Raw genomic sequence first — 25036 nt, 5'->3', positions numbered from 1 at the left:
AGCCCTCTGGACAACAGTTTTGGTAATCCCGCACCTCCTCCTAACTTCCAAACTACGAATTCTCTGCATTATATTCACACCACACATTGCCCTCAGACATGACATCTCCACTGCCTCCAGCCTTCTCCTCACTGCAACATTCATCACCCATGCTTCACACCCATATAAGAGCGTTGGTAAAACTATACTCTCATACATTCCCCTCTTTGCCTCCAAGGACAAAGTTCTTTGTCTCCACACTCTCCTAAGTGCACCACTCACCCTTTTCCCCTCATCAATTCTATGATTCACCTCATCTTTCATAGACCCATCCGCTGACACGTCCACTCCCAAATATCTGAATACATTCACCTCCTCCATACTCTCTCCCTCCAATCTGATATCCAATCTTCATCACCTAATCTTTTTTGTTATCCTCATAACCTTACTCTTTCCTGTATTCACTTCATTTTTTCTTTTGCATACCCTACCAAATTCATCCACCAATCTCTGCAACTTCTCTTCAGAATCTCCCAAGAGCACAGTGTCATCAGCAAAGAGCAACTGTGACAACTCCCACTTTGTGTGATTCTTTATCTTTTAACTCCACGCCTCTTGCCAAGACCCTCGCATTTACTTCTCTTACAACCCCATCTATAAATATATTAAACAACCACAGTGACATCACACATCCTTGTCTAAGGCCTACTTTTACTGGGAAATAATTTCCCTCTTTCCTACATACTCTAACTTGAGCCTCACTATCCTCGTAAAAACTCTTCACTGCTTTCAGTAGAGTACAATAAATTACTGACACAGTCTATGCAGTAGAACTACTAGAAGCTTCATAAACAAGTGCATGTTGAGGCTCTAGCCACAGGAATGCACATGTACAGTATACTCTTATCTCTTCTGATTCCATATCTGTATGTTTAAGGTCCACTTGAGGAATTATAAGTCTTTTTTTCACAATTATGGCAATCCAGAATGTCATTTTTGGGATCAATTAAGTTTTTTTTTTTTTTTTAGTATTTTTCAGATATCCTCATCATTTGATTTTTAAATATTGTAACCCATTCTGTCTTTTGGTAGCCTAGTTTTTATTAAGCATTACTCTAATGAATGTTTTCAGATTTGACAATTACTCAGCACCAATGGTGGTGGATAGCATTCCTGTCAGTTTGGGGCTTTGGGACACAGCGGGGCAAGAAGACTATGATAGATTGCGACCCTTATCGTATCCACAGGTCAGTTACCTTAACTCTTTTTATGTCATCCATTCAAAAAAAAATTGTTTTAGCTTAACTTGTCACTTTTTTTTATTGGTTTATTCCACATACTAATACTCAGTCCATTTACTTTCTGAAAAAGGTTTTGGCTTAATGCTTTCTGTTGAAAACTTGTGTTCAATATGACTCCCACACCATTGTACAGCAGTGTATTGTACAGCAGTAGTCGGCCATCAAACTGATCTTCATGTTTTCCTGGTATCTCTTCTGTATGAAGACTGTCTTAGTAACATCATTCACCGTGGGGAACCATTTCATAGAAACTGTACATGTTGGAGCAAAACTAAAGTTCATATATGAATTCAGCATCTCATAATTACCGTGGAACCTCAGATATCGAACATTCTTCGTTCCAGACGGCTGTTTGAGTGCCGTTACCGAACAAATTTATTCCCATCAGGAATAATGTAAATTAGGTTAGTTCATTTCAGACCCTCAAAAATACACTTATAAAAGCACTTACAAAAATACACTTACATAATTGGTCAAGTTGGGAGCAGTTCAATATTTGAGGTTCCACTGTAGTTAGAAACACTTGTTTTTATACATGAACTAAAGCCATTGTTGGCCAGTGTGTTTAGCAGAATAACAAGAGGGAGATAAGCTGGTGAAAGGGGTAGCTAATGCTAATATACGACAGTACTCAAACCAGTTTTTTCTTCATTATGCCTTGCCTGAAACAAAGAAGAGTTTTCTAGCAGAAACTGGATCACTATCTGCTATGAGTGCTAGATCACAATTGTGATAACTATATAGGCCTACAAGTTACTGTCATCAACATTCTAATTGATGGGCAATCAATATAGAAATCTGGCTGCAAAGTTGAAAGCTCTTGCTTAATTGTTTGTGGGTATATCATGGGTTTTGAGTAAGCATTCAAAAGTTGTTTTATTTGTTTTTGTATTACATCTAAAAATTAATAAAAATGATGTATGATAATTTATGTATTTTATTTTTTGGAACTACAGACGGATGTGTTCTTGATCTGCTTTAGTGTGGTGAGTCCGTCCTCCTGTGAGAACGTCACCTCTAAGTGGTATCCAGAAATTAAGCACCATTGTCCAGATGCACCTATTATTCTTGTTGGTAAGGCATTTTTTGCTGTTAACTCTTCCCTAAACTTTTCTGTTTTACTCGTGTTTATATGTCTCTCTTGGATAATTAATTACAGATTGCAAAGAAACGAGCTAGCACACAAGTATGGTACATGATAATGTTCCAGGATTGTCCAAAATGTAATCTATGCAGAAAGACCATATTATGCACGACTTACAAGTAAATATAATTTTTTATCCCTTAATATATGTCACCTGCTGCCGTTTTGTCTCAGTTCAACTAAGACCTAAATTTGTTCATTCCTTAAATGCCTTATTTTAATAATTGTAATTTTATTTTCTGTTTAGAAAATCCATTAGAAGCTTATATCGAGTATGCTGTGCTGAAGTTTCAAACATATCGGCCAAAAAGAAAATGAAATATGCAAAATTTACGAAAAATTACATTTGGCAGTCGGGTCTGACTCAGTGGTACTTGGAAAAGTGGTTTTGACACTTGCTGCTGATAGAACACTTCTAATTCCATTAGGTTCCAAGTACCTTTTCTAAAATGAACCTTATCTTCATGCTAAAAAAAATAGTTTCATAAATTTTTTGACATTTTGGAAGATGTCGGTCTTGTTGCCCACACAAATCTAAAAATATTTGGGATACTTCACAAAGGTACTTAGAATGAAGTAAAGCAATCATTCTTCTATGTTTTTTTTTTTTGTGAAAATCAAGTCAATTCATTCATAAATAATGATGGAGCGGCCATAAATAGGTAAATAACTTACTTCCGAGATATAGGCCGCAGCGCGCGGCACCCCAGGTACCTGGGGAATTTTTTTTTTCCCTGAAAAATTTGCTTTCTTTTACACTTTTTCTGTGACCTACAAGTGTTTATTACAGTTAACCATTGTAAATCTACGTTTTCTCTCATCACTGATGAGAGAATGGGTCTTTCACCTTCAGGGGATATATCGCTAGAATTTTTTTCCTCTGGGGCGTCATATTATGCTATATATTATTTTTTCTGGTGTACTTTTTGTTTCTATGCTATTGTTATATTGTATTATGTCATATTAGATCAATTGTGATAGGTAAATAAGCCTTATAATTAATATTAGCGTGAGTATGGAATATTTTGTTTGCTGGAGGTGTCGGCCATTTTGGGCACAATTCCCAGGGTTCCCGATTGGCCCCTTGACCATATTAGCTCCGCCCACTCTGGCATGATCTCAGACGGTGAATTTGTATTATATTAGACATAAAGACATAAGAACACGATAAAAATAGCACGGGGGGGGGGGGAATGCCGCGTCAGCACTTGTTACACAAGGCGCTGTCACCAAGCATGTTATAAATGGCTGTAATTCCTTTTAGAAACATGGTATAAGGATAATAATTATACCAGAGTGTAGCCAGAGAGTTCAGCTATTTTTTGGTAACAATAACTCAATTTTCATATTTTTTTCGATTTTTTTTTTTACTCCGCGCGAAGTGTCCAGCCCCCCTTAACCCGTAAATGGTCCAAACGTATATATACGTTCACTACCGTACTGCCCCAACTTTTTCGAGAAAAAAAAACATTGTTGTTTTTTAATAGGAAAAAAGAGCATATTGTACCCAGGCATCCCCAATTATTTTAATATGGCGCACAGTGAGTGCTCACACCCATTCTCTCATGTCTAGGTGACTCAGGCTTATCGTGGCAATGTTAAATGTATGACACATAAAACGTATATATACGTTTGGGGCACTAGTGGTAAAAACGTATGTATATGTTTGGACCGTTGACGGGTTAACAGACTTACACAAGCCTTCCTGGGATGACCCCTACTTCTTAAACACATTCACATATGCCTACCAGATGTTAAAGCCCTGTCATCTCAGTACTGATTTTATACATTTCTTACACCTCCCATCCTTCTCTGATTATTACACCCTCTTTATCAACATTTTGCTGAATTTTTATGCATATTCTAGCCATTTCAACATCCCATATTATGCATGTTAAGTAATACATTTCATACAACGATCCACAATATCTTATGAGTTTTTCATTTCTTTTTTCATGCATTCAAGTATTTTCTTTCTATGGATTCCTAAATGCTCTTGCAACTTTCTTTCCATTCATCATTTCTGAGATTTATCTTATCATTCCATGACCAAAATCTGCTGACACATTCAATCCCAAGTACAGTATCTAAATACATTCACTTCTTCCATACTCCCTTCCACTCTGACCTCCAGCTTTTCTTTCCTTATACAGTAGACTCTCACAGACTGCAGAGGTTACATTCCCTAATGCAGTGGTTCCCAAACTTTTTCAGCTTGTTACCCAATTTAACATGCCACATAAAGCATGTTACCCCTTTCACAAAATGTTGTTATTATTGATATATATGGCTAAACGTGAACGTATACAGCCTCGCATACTCTGCTAATCCTAGCAAAACCATTGAAAACGTAAGAACCACACATACATTATATATAAAATTAATAATAGCTACAAATTCACAGTAACAGTGGGTAAATACTAACTATATACTGCACAGGGCAGTACATATACATACCAGCTTATGTCTACCTCGGCTGATGCTCACAGATAAACTGACAGTGTGAAATAGAGGCAGCCTCAGGAAGTGAGTGACGCGTACTGGACAGGTCGATCTGGGCTACTGAGTGACTTTTGTCCTGAAGCATACTTGTCAAAATACTTTTGGGTTTCCACACACTTAGCTATATATTTCTTCTTTTCTAATACTGTATATTAGTTTTTGATGTTTATTGTTATTTGGTTTAACTTTATTACTTACTTATAATAGGTTTACTTTACAACTATATATACTAAGACAAAGTTAACAATAATCCTCATACCGGGTACCGCATTGTTTTCTTGATTTTCAGAATTCATAACTTTTTTTCTGTCACCCCTCCATTACCCCCCAAAAATGGTTAAATTACCCCCAGGGGGTAATTTACCGCCAGTTTGGGAACCACTGCCCTAATGGGTTGTGTCAGCCATCTGGGCCAACATCATTCCACCCTAGGATTTATACACCTTGGTCATCCTGTTTTGCTCCAATCTGTAAATGCACAAACCACCTCAACAACCCTTTCCTTAGCCCTCAGAATTTTACCATTAGTTTTCTATGCTGTTTTTTTTTTTTTTTTTTTTTTTTTTTTTTTTTTTTTTGACATATTGGCCATTTCCCACCGAGGCAGGGTGACCTGAGAAAAGAAGAAACGCTTTCATCATCACTTACTTCATCACTATCTTGCCAGAGGCATGCTGACACTACAGTTAAAAAACTGCATCATATCTCCACCCCTCCTTCAGAGTGCAATCACTGTACCTACTACTTCCAGGACTCAAGTCTGTATCCATGGTAATAATGGTAATAAAGTTATGTTAACATAACGGTAATAAAGTTATGTTAACATATCTTTATTACTGTTATTACAATGGGTACCATTTCTTTTTGTTTTTTCTAAAATTTAGGCAGTCAGACTTGGGGAGGGGGCATCCTTGACACTGGAGCATGTTTTCATCATAAAGTATACATAGGCAATATAAATAGAGCACTGAGGATATTGAGTAAAAAAAAAAACTTGAAATAAATTTAAATTAGGTAAGTTTAGAAAGCACATAGGAAAATACTGGTTTTCAAGCTGAGTTGCTGGTGAGTGGAACACACTGCCAAGTAGTCATAGAAGCTAAAACCTTTAAAAATATGTTAGACAAGTTTTTTTTTTTTTCAACAAATTGGCCGTCTCCCACCGAGGCAGGGTGACCCAAAAAGAAAGAAAATCCCCCCAAAAAATACTTTCATCATCATTCAACACTTTCACTTCACTCACACATAATCACTGTTTTTGCAGAGGTGCCCAGAATACAACAGTTTAGAAGTATATACGTATAAAAATACACAATATATCCCTCCAAACTGCCAATATCTCAAACCCCTCCTTTAGAGTGCAGGCATTGTACTTCCCATTTCCAGGACTCAAGTCCAGTTATATAAAATAACCAGTTTCCCTCAATCCCTTCACTAAATATTACCCTGCTCACACTCCAACAGCTCGTCAGGTCCCAAATACCATTTGTCTTCATTCACTCCTATCTAACACGCTCACGCACGCTTGCTGGAAGTCCAAACCCCTCGCCCACAACACCTCCTTTACCCCCTCCCTCCAACCTTTTCGAGGGCAACCCCTACCCTACCTTCCTTTCCCTACAGATTTATACACTCTCCATGTCATTGTACTTCGATCCATTCTTTCTAAATGACTAAACCACCTCAACAAACCTTCTTCAGCCCTCTGAGTAATACTTTTTTCAACTCCACACCTTCTCCTAATTTCCACACACTGAATTTTCTGCATAATATTTACACCACACATTGCCCTTAGACAGGACATCTCCACTGCCTCCAACTGCCTCCTCGCTGCAGCATTTACAACCCAAGCTTCACACCCATATAAGAGTGTTGGTACTACTATACTTACATTCATTCCCTTCTTTGCCTCCATAGATAACATTTTTTGCCTCCACATATACCTTAATGCACCACTCACAAGTATACAAGTAAAAAACATTTGTTTTTCCTTTAGGTCACCCTGCCTTGGCGGGATACAGAAAGTTCGTCAAAAAAAAAAAAACTAAATACGAGTGAGAAAGGTTGGATTTGATGAGGATCTGAGGTATTGAAGTTAATTTCTTGGGTAGTTTTGGGTATAGATTGGACATATTTTTGGGTGGGAATGGTTGGATTTGAGAAGGACCTGCCTAACATGGGCCAGTAGACCCATTGCAGTGTTCCTCAGTTCTTAATGTTCTTAAGTGCTACATCAGCCTAGATGATGGATATGTGGGCCAGTTGACTGCCAACACCAACAGCTTGGTTTAATAGTTAATCTGCTGAAAAGGCTATCCCCAGGCAGAGCTGCAAAGGTAAAAAAAAAAAAACTTAAAAAGGTTACTAATCATAAACATATTAAAACAGGCTTTGCATTTACCATTTCTTTTATGCAGGTATTTGTACTGTTTACATGTATTTGGTCGGGCATTTGTAGTATAATTGTTTAAAACAGATTTTTTACTATTTACAGGTAGTATATAGACTGGGATTTTCAATACTGTATTTTTTTTTTTTTTTTTTTTTTTTTAACAAGTCAGCCGTCTCCCACCGAGGCAGGGTGACCCAAAAAAGAAAGAAAATCCCCAAAAAGAAAATACTTTCATCATCATTCAACACTTTCACCACACTCACACATTATCACTGCTTTTGCAGAGGTGCTCAGAATACAACAGTTTAGAAGCATATACGTATAAAGATGCACAACATATCCCTCCAAACTGCCAATATCCCAAACCCCTCCTTTAAAGTGCAGGCATTGTACTTCCCATTTCCAGGACTCAAGTCCGACTATATGAAAATAACCGGATTCCCTGAATCCCTTCACTAAATATTACCCTGCTCACACTCCAACAGATCGTCAGGTCCCAAGTATCATTCGTCTTCATTCACTCCTATCTAACACGCTCATGAACGCTTGCTGGAAGTCCAAGCTCCTTGCCCACAAAACCTCCTTTACCCCCTCTTTCCAACCCTTTCGAGGATGACCCCTACCCCTCCTTCCTTCCCCTATAGATTTATATGCTTTCCATGTCATTCTACTTTGATCCCTTCTCTCTAAATGACCAAACCACCTCAACAACCCCTCTTCTGCCCTCTGACTAATGCTTTTATTAACTCCACACCTTCTCCTAATTTCCACACTCCGAATTTTCTGCATAATATTTACACCACACATTGCCCTTAGACAGGACATCTCCACTGCCTCCAACCGTCTCCTCGCTGCTGCATTTACCACCCAAGCTTCACATCCATATAAGAGTGTTGGTACTACTATACTTTCATACATTCCCTTCTTTGCCTCCATAGATAACGTTTTTTGACTCCACATATACCTCAACGCACCACTCACCTTTTTTCCCTCATCAATTCTTTGATTAACCTCATCCTTCATAAATCCATCCGCCGACACGTCAACTCCCAAGTATCTGAAAACATTCACTTCTTCCATACTCCTCCTCCCCAATTTGATATCCAATTTTTCTTTATCTAATTCATTTGATACCCTCATCACCTTACTCTTTTCTATGTTCACTTTCAACTTTCTACCTTTACACACATTCTCCAACTCATCCACTAACCTTTGCAATTTTTCTTTAGAATCTCCCATAAGCACAGTATCATCAGCAAAAAGTAACTGTGTCAATTCCCATTTTGAATTTGATTCCCCATAATTTAATCCCACCCCTCTCCCGAACACCCTAGCATTTACTTCTTTTACAACCCCATCTATAAATATATTAAACAACCATGGTGACATTACACATCCCTGTCTAAGACCTACTTTTACCGGGAAGTATTCTCCCTCTTTTCTACACACCCTAACCTGAGCCTCACTATCCTCATAAAAGCTCTTTACAGCATTTAGTAACTTACCACCTATTCCATATACTTGCAACATCTGCCACATTGCTCCTCTATCCACTCTATCATATGCCTTTTCTAAATCCATAAATGCAATAAAAACTTCCCTACCTTTATCTAAATACTGTTCACATATATGCTTCAATGTAAACACTTGATCTACACATCCCCTACCCACTGAAACCTCCTTGTTCGTCCGCAATTCTACATTCTGTCTTACCTCTAATTCTTTCAATTATAACCCTACTGTATACTTTTCCTGGTATACTCAGTAAACTTATTCCTCTATAATTTTTACAATCTCTTTTGTCCCCTTTCCCTTTATATAAAGGGACTATACATGCTCTCCGCCAATCCCTAGGTACCTTCCCCTCTTTCATACATTTATTAAACAAAAGTACCAATCACTCCAACACTATATCCCCCCCTGCTTTTAACATTTCTGTCATGATCCCATCAGTTCCAGCTGCTTTACCCCCTTTCATTCTATGTAATGCCTCACGTACCTCCACCACACTTACATTCTGCTCTTCATCACTCCTAAAAGATGGTAAACCTCCCTGACCAGTGCATGAAATTACTGCCTCTCTTTCTTCCTTAACATTTAAAAGTTCCTCAAAATATTCTCGCCATCTACCTAATACCTCCCTCTCCCCATCTACTAACTCCCCTACTCTGTTTTTAACTGACAAATCCATATTTTCCCTAGGCTTTCTTAACTTGTTTAACTCACTCCAAAAAATTTTTTTATTTTCATTAAAATTTCTTGACAGTGCCTCTCCCACTCTTTCATCTGCTCTCCTTTTGCACTCTCTCACCACTCTCTTCATCTTTCTTTTACTCTCCATATACTCTGCTCTTCTTATAACACTTCTGCTTTGTAAAAACCTCTCGTAAGCTACCTTTTTCTCTTTTATCACACCCTTTACTTCATCATTCCACCAATCACTCCTCTTTCCTCCTGCCCCCACCCTCCTATAACCACAAACTTCTGCCCCACATTCTAATACTGCATTTTTAAAACTATTCCAACCCTCTTCAACCCCCCCACTACTCATCTTTGCACTAGCCCACCTTTCTGCCGATAGTCGCTTATATCTCGCCCGAACTTCCTCCTCCCTTAGTTTATACACTTTCACCTCCCTCTTACTTGTTGTTTCCACCTTCCTCTTTCCCATCTACCTCTTACTCTAACTGTAGCTACAACTAAATAATGATCCGATATATCAGTTGCCCCTCTATAAACATGTACATCCTGGAGCCTACCCATCAACCTTTTATCCACCAATACATAATCTAACAAACTACTTTCATTACGTGCTACATCATACCTTGTATATTTATTTATCCTCTTTTTCATAAAATATGTATTACTTATTAATAAATCTCTTTCTACACATAGCTCAATTAAAGGCTCCCCATTTACATTTACCCCTGGCACCCCAAATTTACCTACTACTCCCTCCATAACATTTTTACCCATTTTAGCATTGAAATCCCCAACCACCATTACTCTCACACTTGATTCAAAACTCCCCACGCATTCACTCAACATTTCCCAGAATCTCTCTCTCTCTCTCCTCTACACTTCTCTCTTCTCCAGGTGCATACACGCTTACTATAACCCACTTTTCACATCCAATCTTTATTTTACTCCACATAATCCTTGAATTTATACATTTGTAGTCCCTCTTTTCCTGCCAGAGCTTATCCTTCAACATTATTGCTACTCCTTCTTTAGCTCTAACTCTATTTGAAACCCCTGACCTAATCCCATTTATTCCTCTCCATTGAAACTCTCCCACCCCCTTCAGCTTTGTTTCACTTAAAGCCAGGACATCCAGTTTCTTCTCATTCATAACATCCACAATCATCTCTTTCTTATCATTTGCACAACATCCATGCACATTCAGACTTCTCACTTTGACAATTTTCTTCTTATTCTTTTTAGTAATCTTTACAGGAAAAGGGATTACTAGCCTATTGTTCCCGGCATTTTAGTTGACTTTTACAACACGCATGGCTTACGGAAGAAAGATTCTCATTCCACTTCCCCATGGATATAAAAGGAAAAGTAATAAGACCAAGAACTATTAAGATAAAATCAAAGAAAACTCAGATGAGTGTGTATAAATAAACGTGTACATGTATGTGTAGTGTGACCTAAGTGTAAGTAGAAGTAGCAAGACATGCCTGTAATCTTGCATATATATGACACAGACAAAAGACACCAGCAATCCTACCATCATGTAAAACAATTACAGGCTTTTGTTTTACACTCACTTGGCAGGACGGTAGTACCTCCCTGGGCGGTTGCTGTCTACCAACCTACTACCTATAAAAGGAACTGTTGGTGTGGCTGTTATAACCTGTCCAGTACAGTATATGTATATGTATTTACATATTTTTATTTCTACATCTATAGGCACAAAAATGGACCTAAGAGAAGACAAGGAGACTCTAGCACTCCTATCTGACCAGGGACAATCTCCAGTTAAGAGAGAAGCAGGCCAAAAACTAGCAAATAAAATCAGAGCTGTGAAATACATGGAATGCTCAGCACTAACACAACGAGGACTAAAGCAGGTATTACTGTTGTATGACTGAATTTATTTCTTTTTCCATACCATCCCCATTGCATACATACTTTTTTTTTTTTTAATCATCAGTTTTTCACCAAGGTAGATTGGCCAAAAGTAGAAAATGCAGTCATTTTCTGCTTATTAATTATGTATTAATGCAAGTACTACATGTTACCTCCAAACTAAAAAGAATATAACCACTTTCCCAAAATATATTAGATGTTACAGTTTTATACTCACTAACAACATGTAAAATCTTGAAACCACTTGCCTTCATTGGAACCCATTTGCATATGCCTACCAGATGTTAAACTCCCCATCTTTCAGTACTGATTGTATACCTCCTTACAACTCTTTCTCAGATACCTTTTACACTTCCATTCACAACTGATTTATGCACCACCTTCCATTCCCCTCTGATTGAAGGACCCCCTTCCATCCACCTCTGATTTATGCACCACCTTCCATTTGCCTCTGATTTATGCACCACCTTCCATTTGCCTCTGATTTATGCACCACCTTCCATTTGCCTCTGATTTATGCACCACCTTCCATTTGCCTCTGATTTATGCACCACCTTCCATCCACCTCTGATTTATGCACCACCTTCCATTTGCCTCTGATTTATGCACCACCTTCCATTTGCCTCTGATTTATGCACCACCTTCCATTTGCCTCTGATTTATGCACCACCTTCCATCCACCTCTGATTTATGCACCACCTTCCATTTGCCTCTGATTTATGCACCACCTTTTATTCACCTTTGATCTATATACCCTCTTTATCAAACTTTCTTGCTCAATTTTTCTACATAGTCCAACCATTTTTAGTTCTACACTCAATACCTTTCATACTACAATAATATCTTATTATTTCTCTATTCCTGTTTTTCATCCATTAAGGTATATTCTTAAGATGTAAAGATATCTAAATGCTCTTGCAACCTTTTCTTATCATTTCTGGGATTTATCTAATCTTTCAATGACGAGTATATGCTGACATATCCACTACCAAGTACAGTATCGTAATGCATTGACTTTCTCCATTCTCCCTTCCAATCTGACATCTAGTCTTCCATTCCTTGTACGTACAGCAGATTCTCAAAAGAAGCAGAGGTTACATTGCCTAATAGGTTGTGCTGGTCATCTGGACCATTTCTATAACATGCACTGTCTCAAAGCACATCTATCACCTGCGTTTTCTTTTCCATTGTAATAGCTTCTTGTTTAATCTTTCCTTGGTGCTTTCAGGCATTACTGGTGTTCTCCTTAGGTGCTGTGGTTAATGCCCTGAGAGAGAAAAGATGGTGGAGAGCAAGATGGTTTATGGCCAACAACTTGGTTGGAATGGACATAAAAATAGAAAAGAACTTAGTATATTGACATGCCTTTTTGCCTGTATAATGGGATTTTTTTAAGTCACTACAATATGATGAGTTAGCAAGTAAATTTTATTGTTACATATGCATATACATATACATATGCATTACATATACATATGAGAAGTTTTTACAAAGTAGAAGTGATGCAAGGAGGGAAGAGTATATGAAGAAAAAGAGAGAGGTTAAGAGAGTGGTGAAGCAATGTAAAAAGAGACCAAATGAGAGAGTGGGTGAGATGTTATCAACAAATTTTGTTGAAAATAAGAAAAAGTTTTGGAGTGAGATTAACAAGTTAAGGAAGCCTAGAGAACAAATGGATTTGTCAGTTAAAAATAGGAGAGGAGAGTTATTAAATGGAGAGTTAGAGGTATTGGGAAGATGGAGGGAATATTTTGAGGAATTGTTAAATGTTGATGAAGATAGGGAAGCTGTGATTTCGTGTATAGGGCAAGGAGGAATAACATCTTGTAGGAGTGAGGAAGAGCCAGTTGTGAGTGTGGGGAAAGTTCGTGAGGCAGTAGGTAAAATGAAAGTGGGTAAGGCAGCTGGGATTGATGGGATAAAGATAGAAATGTTAAAAGCAGGTGGGGATGTAATTTTGGAGTGGTTGGTGCAATTATTTAATAAATGTATGGAAGAGGGTAAGGTACCTAGGGATTGGCAGAGAGCATGCATAGTTCCTTTGTATAAAGGCAAAGGGGACAAAAGAGAGTGCAAAAATTATAGGGGGATAAGTCTGTTGAGTATACCTGGTAAAGTGTATGGTAGAGTTATTATTGAAAGAATTAAGAGTAAGACGGAGAATAGGATAGCAGATGAACAAGGAGGCTTTAGGAAAGGTAGGGGATGTGTGGACCAGGTGTTTACAGTGAAACATATAAGTGAACAGTATTTAGATAAGGCTAAAGAGGTCTTTGTGGCATTTATGGATTTGGAAAAGGCATATGACAGGGTGGATAGGGGGGCAATGTGGCAGATGTTGCAGGTGTATGGTGTAGGAGGTAGGTTACTGAAAGCAGTGAAGAGTTTTTACGAGGATAGTGAGGCTCAAGTTAGAGTATGTAGGAAAGAGGGAAATTAGTTCCCAGTAAAAGTAGGCCTTAGACAAGGATGTGTGATGTCACCGTGGTTGTTTAATATATTTATAGATGGGGTTGTAAGAGAAGTAAATGCGAGGGTCTTGGCAAGAGGCGTGGAGTTAAAAAATAAAGAATCACACATAAAGTGGGAGTTGTCACAGTTGCTCTTTGCTGATGACACTGTGCTCTTGGGAGATTCTGAAGAGAAGTTGCAGAGATTGGTGGATGAATTTGGTAAGGTGTGCAAAAGAAGAAAATTAAAAGTGAATACAGGAAAGAGTAAGGTAATGAGGATAACTAAAAGATTAGGTGATGAAAGATTGTATATCAGATTGGAGGGAGAGAGTATGGAGGAGGTGAATGTATTCAGATATTTGGGAGTGGACGTGTCAGCGGATGGGTCTATGAAAAATGAGGTGAATCATAGAATTGATGAGGGGAAAAGGGTGAGTGGTGCACTTGGAGTCTGTGGAGACAAAGAACTTTGTCCTTGGAGGCAAAGAGGGGAATGTATGAGAGTATAGTTTTACTAATGCTCTTATATGGGTGTGAAGCATGGGTGATGAATGTTGCAGCGAGGAGAAGGCTGGAGGCAGTGGAGATGTCATGTCTGAGGGCAATGTGTGGTGTGAATATAATGCAGAGAATTCGTAGTTTGGAAGTTAGGAGGAGGTGCGAGATTACCAAAACTGTTGTCCAGAGGGCTGGGGAAGGGTTGTTGAGGTGGTTCGGACATGTAGAGAGAATGGAGCGAAACAGAATGACTTCAAGAGTGTATCAGTCTGTAGTGGAAGGAAGGCGGGGTAGGGGTCGGCCTAGGAAAGGTTGGAGGGAGGGGGTAAAGGAGGTTTTGTGTGCGAGGGGCTTGGACTTCCAGCAGGCATGTGTGAGCGTGTTTGATAGGAGTGAATGGATACAAATGGTTTTTAATACTTGACGTGCTGTTGGAGTGTGAGCAAAGTAACATTTATGAAGGGGTTCAGGGAAACCGGCAGGCCGGACTTGAGTCCTGGAGATGGGAAGTACAGTGCCTGCACTCTGAAGGAGGGGTGTTAATGTTGCAGTTTAAAAACTGTAGTGTAAAGCACCCTTCTGGCAAGACAGTGATGGAGTGAATGATGGTGAAAGTTTTTCTTTTTCGGGCCACCCTGCCTTGGTGGGAATCGGCCAGTGTGATAATAAAAAAAAAAAAAATATGCAGTTTCTCAGAACTACAATTTGTCTCCTATGAACATTAATTTAATGTTAGTATTTCATGTGTACTATATATTTCAGGTATTTGATGAAGCTGTGAGGGCAGTACTCCGGCCAGAACCCATGAAGAGAAGACAGCGCAAGTGCTCAGTCCTCTAAGGTTGAAAAACTGGCTAGTCCCACCACTATCTCTAATGCTGTCTCCCCCATTCTGCCTCAGATTCCCAGTCAAGCGAGTATTAAGTCAGGTTTCTGCCCCATTTCCAACTAAAAGCAATATTTGTGACCAGATAGGTTATTTTCACCATTGGTGTTTTTCCGTAAACCTGCATTTTGAATTTTTTAATATTGTTATATTTGGCCTTGTATTTTCTAGCTGTGTTAAGCCAAATGTGTGATTATTTCTTTTTACATACATTTGATAGGGATTGTATGTAATCATGTGCAGCTGTTCTTGAAATAGTGTTGCTAGTTGGAAGCTGACTAGGAACTTCAGGATAATCTTTTTTGGAAAAGAATATGAAATGTAGAGAAATTAGTTCGGTATTACATGTATGGGTGTTTGTACAAATGTACATGTGCATTTGTGTGTGTGTGTGTGTGGATGCATGAGTGCTTGTGTGTGTGTAAATATACAGACATGCATATCTTTGTCTGTGAGTGTAAGTTATCCTACTTGAGCAGCAGCTGCTAATCAGTATAACTCTATCTTTGGGTACCAACAAGAGCTTATTCCTATTTATTGTTATCCAGTACATTCTAGAATGCACAATGCCATCTATATTATTAAGAAATTACTTTATGTTTTATATTTAATGTGTTGAAATGATGCATAATTTTTTTTAGTTACAATAATGCATGTGTTTGTTTTACTTGAAACCAAGCGTTTATGGTGTTTTACTCGTATCCAGTATATATCCAAAACTCAGCTGGCAAAAGGTTTAGATTGCTTTATTTTGAATTTCTCTACATTTTAAATAACTCTTGTTACTCATTAGAGAGACCCTGGAGTAATGTGAACAGCAACTGCTTTACAAAATACCTGTGATAATAGAGGAATCTGAATTGACCTGGCAGTATATTAACAGGGTTTGATTGGCTCTTCTGATAAAGAATTTGTATCTCAGAGTTTTAGATGTTTAATATTGTAAATAAGTAAATAATTCAACATTTCAAGACCAGTGAATGCCCTGGATAACTGAGGTGTTCATAATATATACAATCCACCAGTGAAACCTTCTTGTCCCCTTGAGGTTGGAGGTCCCTGCCTCCTTTACCCCTCAGATTCCTGTTTCCCTTACCAAACCTTGTTTATGACCTGCACTTTCATGTCTCAACTCTAAAGGGGTTAACAAGTTTTAGCTCTGGGTTAGAGTCCCTATGAAGCTCTTACACTGCAGTTCAAACTCACCAGGTTCTAGAAAGCAAGCCTTGCATTGCCCTACAGGCAGTTGTAGCTGTGTGGTGTGATATCAGAGATTCAGTACTCGACACTCTGTTGGCTAGGTGCAACTTTCTCTGCTAATTTGTAATTAAAAGAAGGGTGCAGAGTTTCCTTTTATGCCTGATCTCGGATCATTTTCACGGCTCTTTTTTTTAACATGTACACTTAAAACGGCAACTACTGATAGCTGTGAAACTTTGTTTCTGGCTGCCTTTCATTGACATGTAAAAATTTTATATTTCATCAACGTTGTGTAGTGTATCTTATTAATGATTTACCTTTTATTTGTGAGATGGTAACACTAAATAGAATTAGTTAAGTTTCCTTCATTTGTAAAAGATAAGTATGTTTTAATATGTCCGTTTATGTCATTACTTTGCTTAAATTACCAAATTATGATCCCCCTCCCCCTTAGAATATCCTTAGCATGAGATATAGTTGAAGGGGGTCCAGTTGCTGAATTATGTCCAGTCTTAGTGTTCCACTGGACAGTCAAAAGTATCAGTGTCTAATTCATGGTGCTTCTGTGTTTTACAACTCTTTCTTATTCTTTCATAAGGCCATTATTATCTCTTCAGTTATTGTATAAGTTGTCATAGAAATGAACAAGTAAATTTTAATATATAATTTTTTTTTTTTTTTTTTTTTTTTTTTTTTTTTTTTTTTTTTTTTTTTTTTTTTTTTTTTTTTTTTTTTAGCTCTTTCAAGTTGTCGATTATCATCATAGTTTGGGTGAAAGATTCATACCAAAAGCAATGAACTAAAGGAAGGCTGAGTGCAGCAAGTAAATTGGTCTCCAAAATTCATAATAAGTATTACATGTATTGCTGACTAGTAATAAATGTTAAACCCATATATATAAATTGTAGTTGCATGGACAAAAGCAAATCGTGTGATTTATATTCTCAGGCTATAGTCAAGTTTATTTGAATAAAACAATTACCGTGTCTTAAGAAAGTTTTGTTTAACTGTCAGCCTTCTTTAAATATAAGATATTTGCAATATAATCATCAAATTATTGTAAATATAGATAGCATTAATAGAGCTTAACCTTGTTTTTAAGCATAATTTTACACAGGCACGGTTAAAGTAAATAAAAATCCAAGTATTGAGTCTTAATGATGATGGTCATGCATATTGTACTCTTAATGAAACATAACAGAACTAGAATATATATGTAATCAAAACTTCACTATTTTAACCAATTAGACCATTGGATTAGACACAAGTTTCTTAAGCATTAGCACAGTTTGTCAGTTTCTCACAAATCTTGAAAAAAAAAAAATGTTAATTTTATTCAATGTGAATATTGCACAGCATACTTAAGATTCACTGAAAGTTATAATCTTTGATTCTCTTTAATTTTCTGAGGTAAGTGAAAAGTCTTGAAGATATTATCTACCACTCTTGTATACATCAGTGAATATAATTTCAGAAATTTTGAAAAAAATGAGGGGGTATATTGTACACAAAAGTTTCTGATAAGTTTATTAAGTGATAAACTAAATATCAGCATGAAGTAATACTGTTCTTGGAATGTGGATTGAGTGATTTGTAGCAAGTTGATTCATTGCATTCCATAGATATGCTCTACCAGTAACTAACATTAAAGCTATTCAAAATGGTTTACTGTAATACTTGACCTAAGTGTGTTCTATGTCAAATTACCAAAGGTTTGATATTAGTTCTTTTATCAGAGGAAGTTCCTCAGCATAAAGTTATATTTATTCTGTTTACATTCAAGAATGACAAAGGCTCAACTAACTATATGCATAATTATTATAGCCAAACAAGGCACATCAGTTACTTAGTGTACATGAGCTTTTGCATATATGCTCTAGGACAGCAGCTTGGATTGGTATCTTATAGTTTGGAGGGTCATTTGAATTGTGATGTTTGTACACTTGTGGAAAGGCAGCTAGAGAATAAGTGATATTGAGTATTTCCTTCTTTGTATCACCCTGCTAGGATGGGAAATGCTGATGTGTTGATAAAAAATATAGCAGCAGCATGCTCAATTTGTAATATTTAAAAGATGCATTTTTTTTTTACTTTAGCATGCCTAACATGAAGCCTAAACTTTAAGGTTTGATTTTTTCAAAAATAAGTTCTGTTTTTAATCAGGGGAATGTCTTGTTATGCAGATAATTGATTTCCTCTTAAGATACAGTTTGCTTGTTTTAGGAGTAATCTAACATAATCAGTTGACATTCATCGCTCTAGTTCTTCTTCTTCTTTCAACAAACCGGCCGTATCCCACCAAGGTGGGGTGGCCCAAAAGGAAAAATGAAAGTTTCTCCTTTTACATTTAGTAATATATACAGGAGAAGGGGTTACTAGCCCCTTGCTCCCGGCATTTTAGTTGCCTCTTACAACACGCATAGCTTACGGAGGAAGAATTCTGTTCCACTTCCCCATGGAGATCGCTCTAGTTATTTAATGTAATAGCTGTCAATTAATCAGTTATCACTAGAGTTCAGTTCATCACGTTGCATCCATTACAGGTACAAAAATAAATTCTGCATTTTATTCTTGTGTCATTTGTGGAAATATGCATACAGGTGTCTGCATGAAGAGTCTGTAATAGTAGACTGTATACATATGTTTCGTTTATATATTCTTAAGGGTTATTTTTTGCTGAATTTATGCTTCTGATATTACTTAATTTGACATGTAAGATATGTGAAGAGGTTGCAAAAACAAAAATGTATTAGTATGTCATAAAATATTTTCTTTTTATTGAGGGTTCTTTATTATTATTATTATTATTATTATTATTATTATTATTATTATTATTAACCTGGGACTTGTTTGGGGTAATGAATGTGGTGTCCACCTTAACCTACATTCATTAAGTATATACACATAAACAGAGAAACACACATTTGTGCATGACTAGGTACACAAGCGTGGAGAGAAGTGGTGCACTCCTCTTGTATTTGTGATATTCTTCACTCTAGCATTTCAGCTGAGTAATGTTTATAACTGTTTATTTAAATTCTCTTGATTCCTCTACAAATACTGCATCAGTGGTAGCAAGATTCTGTATTTGGTTTAGCCCTCTGTCCCTAAGATGAACCTCTCTCTCTTGTGTTCCAGATATCAGGTCTTCTAATTATTTCAGGAATAGCAATGTGCTGTAGGTCCATTGTGATATTGTGCTAACATGGCAGAAATGTGCCCTATGATGTGTTTTCATGCGGTTGCGATGTAATTTAATTCAAGTATTTATGTAGAGGGTGTTGCATTTAGTTCATTAATTTTACTTCAGAATAGTGATATTATAGGGATTGTTACCAAACAAAACTTTGGGACTAGTGCTGGTGCATCTGATCCTGGGATCATGCAAGGTAGGTAGAACTTGTTGCGGAAAGATTAATCACATCAAAAATCTATACTTAAATGTTAAATTTCTGAGAGGTTGCCACCCTACATAGCTTTGACAGGTACTGCAGCTTTACCATTTTTTATAACTACAGTAATGAGAGTCCACTGGAATGTGAAAATATAAAATACATTACTACTTAAAGTACCTTGTAAATATGACAATTATGTTTCTAGTTTATTTTTCATTGATACTGTTCCATACATGAAGTAATTTTTGTCACTGGCTAGTTTCTGAATATTAATGAAGTACTGTATATCAATTTTTTTAGCTGTGAATTAAGGTATTTAATTTAATAATGGAGACAACAAAAAAACTATAACTAGCTTTAAAACTCAAATTCTGGCATACAAAACCTTTAGCAGCAAGTGAGGATATGAGTGCATGTTCTTTAAATATATATTTATTAGGTTCAGTTGTATGTCCAAGATTGTATTGTATATGTATATATCTATATAATTTTTTTTATTATTGCATGCTTTTGAATCTTGAGATAATAAATTATTTAAATTTGGGTTTCCCTTGAAAAATGACTTGATAGTATGTAATGACAGAGGCATACTACATGTTGCTGCTATTTTTTAGGTAACCCAAAAGCCACAAAGCAGATAATGTGTCTTGTCTCCATGGTGACAGGGGTTAATCACAGAAAATTGCTAATACCTACAATTACATCAGGTCTTCTGATACTCAGCTGGTGGCTAAGAGTTCTTTACTGTGCTTTATATTTTCAGAGTATTTTTTATATTTATCCCACTTGTAGGATATTCATGCACTTGTAGGTCACATTGCAGCTTCACGAACTTCAAATTAACCAAATTGTGTGTGTCTTAATGAAAAACATGCTTCAAAATATTCATACTTACTCGTACACATACATGCATGCATACATACTTGCATGCATACACACATATACATACATCAGGACACAGTACATCCCAACACAAAAGTGTAAGAAAACTGGTCATTGGTATAAATGACACAACTTGAAAATAAAATAAGAGAAGTATTTATATACAGTCTTCATTAATTTATTTGAATTTGTTCCCTAAACATGTACTATATGTACTATATGTTAGGCTTTTTAGGCAAAACTTTGCATCTTAGCTTATTTGGCAAGGATCACCTTAGCTTCTTGCAAAACAAGCAGAGTTTATGTTCATTTTTCTACTGTGGAAAATTGAAGTGCTGCATTGATGATAATGTTAAATAAAGTTAGGCTAAAGATGCCTGTGTTTGGGATTAAGCTACCGTATATACAGTAAGGTATTCTAGTATAACTCCAGATTTTTTCCAAAGAATCCTTAATTTTTTGCACATCATTTATAAATATGACAGCTTTTGATGACTTCAGAACAGGTCAGATGGTCCTGATGCAGTAACTATTAGGGCTGAAACTTGAAGAAAGTAGTGAAAATGTAAAATGGGGCCAAAAACTTCAAAATATTTTGGATAAAAATAGAGATAATCAAATGCTAGGCATATCTAATTCACATCAAATTATTAATAATAATAGTAGTAATAGTTTGGGACTTTGTTGAGCACTGGTTCTTTCACAAACTTTACAAGTGCGCAAACACTAAACCATAAATGCAACAACAATAATGAAGAAATGCTAAAAATTTATTCAAGAGTAACAGTATAGTCATCAGGATCATAAGTTCTGGAGAAGAGATGTGCTTCCAACTGAGATTTGGAAGCATGAACAAATTCCTGACTCTTTAATAGACACTGGCAACCTGTTAAAAAATCAAGGAACTGCATAAGAAAGGCTCTTTCTGTGAATAATTTCTTCCTTACAGCATGAGGCTATTGGGGAGAAGTATTTTCTGACTGAACAGAGATTACGAATATGAAAACTGCAAGACTGAACAACTTGATTGATTTAACTAACACAATGAAGAATCCAAATAGATACTCAGATCTCTCACTGCTCCCACAGGTAGCTATCCAGATCCTTTCCTGATCAAACAAGCTGCAACCTGTTAGTACCATAATCAAAGAAACTAAAATTTCCATTTTCTACTCCTCAGAGGTTTCTCATGATAATCAAAAATCTATTTTTACCTTCATGTGTTCTTTACACAAGAACATGTAAGAATAGAAGAATGCCTCAGTAATCCTATTAGCTCATACTAAGCAGGTCCTCACACCTATCCATTTTTTAATAGAACAGAGGAACACTGCAGCAAGTCTACTGGCTCATGCTAGGCAAGTCCCACTTGCATCCAACTATTTCCGTTTCATCTCTTGTCAGATTCGTACTATTCCTGCAAAATCATGAAAGTATTATTATTATTTCCAACAAAATATGATTACTCATGATCACCACTTGGTTGATCAGTAACATCTGGTTTCCCATTCACTTTGACAGTTGGTTGAGATTTCATATTTGTTTGATAGAGATTGGTAAAGAACTGTTGATTTATTATTTATTGTAGGCTGTTCTATTTGCCATCACAGATATCCAAATCTAGTTCTTGTCAGTTGTTAACAGGTAGAGAAGGACAAGAAAATAACTAGTTGGATGAATTATAATGTAGCCACCTGGCCCAGTGGTTTATGCACTAGCCTGGAGTTTTATGACTCGTTTGCCATGGGTTCTAACCCCATCCATACAGAGGTTTGTTGGCAATTGCGTTATTATGATTTCATGAGTCAAGATGACGGCTTCAAGGGAACAAGAGCTAGAGTTTGCTATGGCCATGGCTGGCAGAAGATTCATCTGTAAAAACTTGCATTTGTGGTCACAGTGGGGCCTGTGTTAACCTCCCAATGGTGTATAAATATACCTAGTTGGATGAATCTTAATGTAGCCAGCTGGTTCAGTGGCTTACACACTGGCCCGGAGTTTTACAACTCGCTTGCCTTTTTTTTTTATATTATTTTTTATTGTCCTCACACATGACTCACTCTCCCTTTCTACATAGTTACCTTCCCAACACCATTCACTTATGGCCAGACCATACCTTCACGCTTAACAGTGAGAGGGTGGAGATCATATGTAGAACTCTGTCTTGAATGGATATCTGTATTGGGAACATGAATGCTGAATAAAGTTAGAGAGAAAACTGTGTTAGTCAAGACAGTGGTCCATGAAAAAACTAGATTCACTATTGTGCTGTCATGCATGGCTGACAGTATTAAATTGGAGCTAATGGTAGTTTTCAAGAGAAAAACAGTATTCCCAAAATGTAGTCATCCATGTTCACAATAAAAGATGAATGGATTAAGATGGATTAAAAAAATGTTGCTACAGAAAGTTTGAAGTTTCCAACCAAGAATATTATGCAAGGAAAAGTCTCATCATATGAGATATGTTTAAGGCACAATAATGTTGCTAGAGATCAGCTACAAAATACCAATACTAATATATAACAAACCTTTCACAACCATGGGATGCCTTTATAAATAAAGTTTTCAAGGGTCATATGAGAAAGAAATGGAACATTAGGATGATGGATTTAGCACTTGTTGTGAGTTATATTATTGGATGAAGAAAGTTGAGATGTTTACCAAAATAAGCAGCACAAGGGCTCCAATATAATGCAAATGGATTGTACAGAGGGTAGAGGTGAAGTCTGAGCTGAAATTATTAGATTTAAGAGATGTAATGTCCCCAGTTCACTTGAGGGGACACATGACATTTTGTGGATTGAAATGTCTGACGATGAAGTAAATGATGATGATGATAATTCATATGATAAAATTGAATTAGAATGAGACCCTTTCGAGTTTAGCAGTTCATTTTATTACATTATTATTATTAATAGATTAGGATGAGTTAAATTGGCACTGAGGATGACCAACAGAATAATTTGATGGATTTTAATAAACTGAATAGTAATATTTGTTTACATTACCCTATGCAGTTATAATTTGCATTTCATAAGTGTTTGAAAAGAGAAATACAATATTAGTCTTGAGGATGGGAGCAGTTGCCAGTTGGGCAAGTCTGCAGTCATCAGCTTTCGTTACTTTTAACAAACTACAACCCTTGTAGGTTTAGTGCTTTTTTTTATTATAATAATAATGTAATAATTTAACAGACTAAGAGAAATAGTTGGTGCAAGTGAAACTACTGGCTGTTATCAAATTTATTTGTATATTTAAGTTGGAATATTAGTGTGTGTTTTTATCTATGATGCGCTAAACATGTAAGAATGTAGTGTACAGTAGGCCCAAAATGGATGAAGGTTTGAACCCCTCAGAATAGTATGAATAAATCAACTGTTTCCCCTACTTTTTAAAAATTTTGTTTTAAAACCTCAACCTACTCTCGAGTACATATATGGTATATTAGGCAGCTCAAATTTTGAAAAAATTATGCTAGGTTGCCCCCTCAAGGGAGGTTCCTTAAAGCCAGTGAGGGGCTTGTTCCAAGGATTTGACCTTTGGTTTTTAACCTTTGGTTTTTAGTGCTTGATTTGGTTATATTATTATTCGAAGGATTTGGACCTGAACTTTTCTTCCTTGAACTGAAGCAGACTGTTATTCTCCAGGCTCTATTTGATTCCTTGTTAGGTTCAGTGCTCACTCCATGACTAATAATAATGCTATGATAGGTTGCCAGTAAGTTTGGTGAAAATTGTTGTACAGTATTTGCATATTTTAATTTGTGAATCTCCATAAGAACATAAAATGAAAATAAAAAAAATAAGAAATTTGGCTTATTTAACCATTTTGCCTAAAAAGCACTACATGTATGCACACATGCATAGAGTACTATATCATAAAAAAAAGTTATTGGCTTTACATAAATAAAATTTCCACATTATTATTTTCAAGCTCTAGCGCTGTATAGCCCTTGTGGTTTAGCGCTTCTTTTTTATCATAATAAATTTTCAAGCTTAATGTTAACCAGGTAGATTTAAGGACTTTAAGATGTGCCTATAGAAACTTTTGTAATGTAAATCAACTGAAAACAAGCAGCCTATTGCCTAGATTTGTGTGATTACAAAACACGACTACTGGTTTTTAAGTCAAGCTGTTTTCTTTTGTGTAGTATTTCATCATTAGATCAGTATGTAAAAATGTCAAAACTTCCCTGTCAATTACATTATGCAGCTTTGGTGGTTACAGGTTCAGGGTTCATAGATATGTTTTGTAGCTGAGATTAAGTGTGCATATGAAAGTGTAGACTGACCAGTTGTGGCACA

The 25036-nt window shown here is 36.6% G+C and overlaps 1 protein-coding gene across 4 annotated transcripts in view; it reads left to right on the top strand.

The window, feature by feature from the left end:
• The window catches only part of Mtl (Rac family small GTPase Mtl), a 31583-nt gene extending 7859 nt beyond the window's left edge, over positions 1 to 23724 (top strand). For all 4 annotated transcript variants that reach the window (XM_053798338.2, XM_053798335.2, XM_053798337.2 and 1 more), the window contains exons 3-6: positions 1112 to 1226; positions 2237 to 2354; positions 11237 to 11397; positions 15130 to 23724. In XM_053798338.2, coding sequence (XP_053654313.1) covers positions 1112 to 1226; positions 2237 to 2354; positions 11237 to 11397; positions 15130 to 15207 — 472 coding nt within the window. In that variant the 3' untranslated portion in view covers positions 15208 to 23724. The remainder of the gene's footprint in view (positions 1 to 1111; positions 1227 to 2236; positions 2355 to 11236; positions 11398 to 15129) is intronic.
• Positions 23725 to 25036: the final 1312 nt, after the last annotated feature.

Source organism: Cherax quadricarinatus, chromosome 76, assembly GCF_038502225.1.
Source record: "Cherax quadricarinatus isolate ZL_2023a chromosome 76, ASM3850222v1, whole genome shotgun sequence".
In the NCBI taxonomy this organism is placed as follows: domain Eukaryota; kingdom Metazoa; phylum Arthropoda; class Malacostraca; order Decapoda; family Parastacidae; genus Cherax; species Cherax quadricarinatus.
The sequence above is the reverse complement of the archived record's forward strand: the minus strand, read 5'-3'. Positions and strand labels throughout refer to the sequence as shown.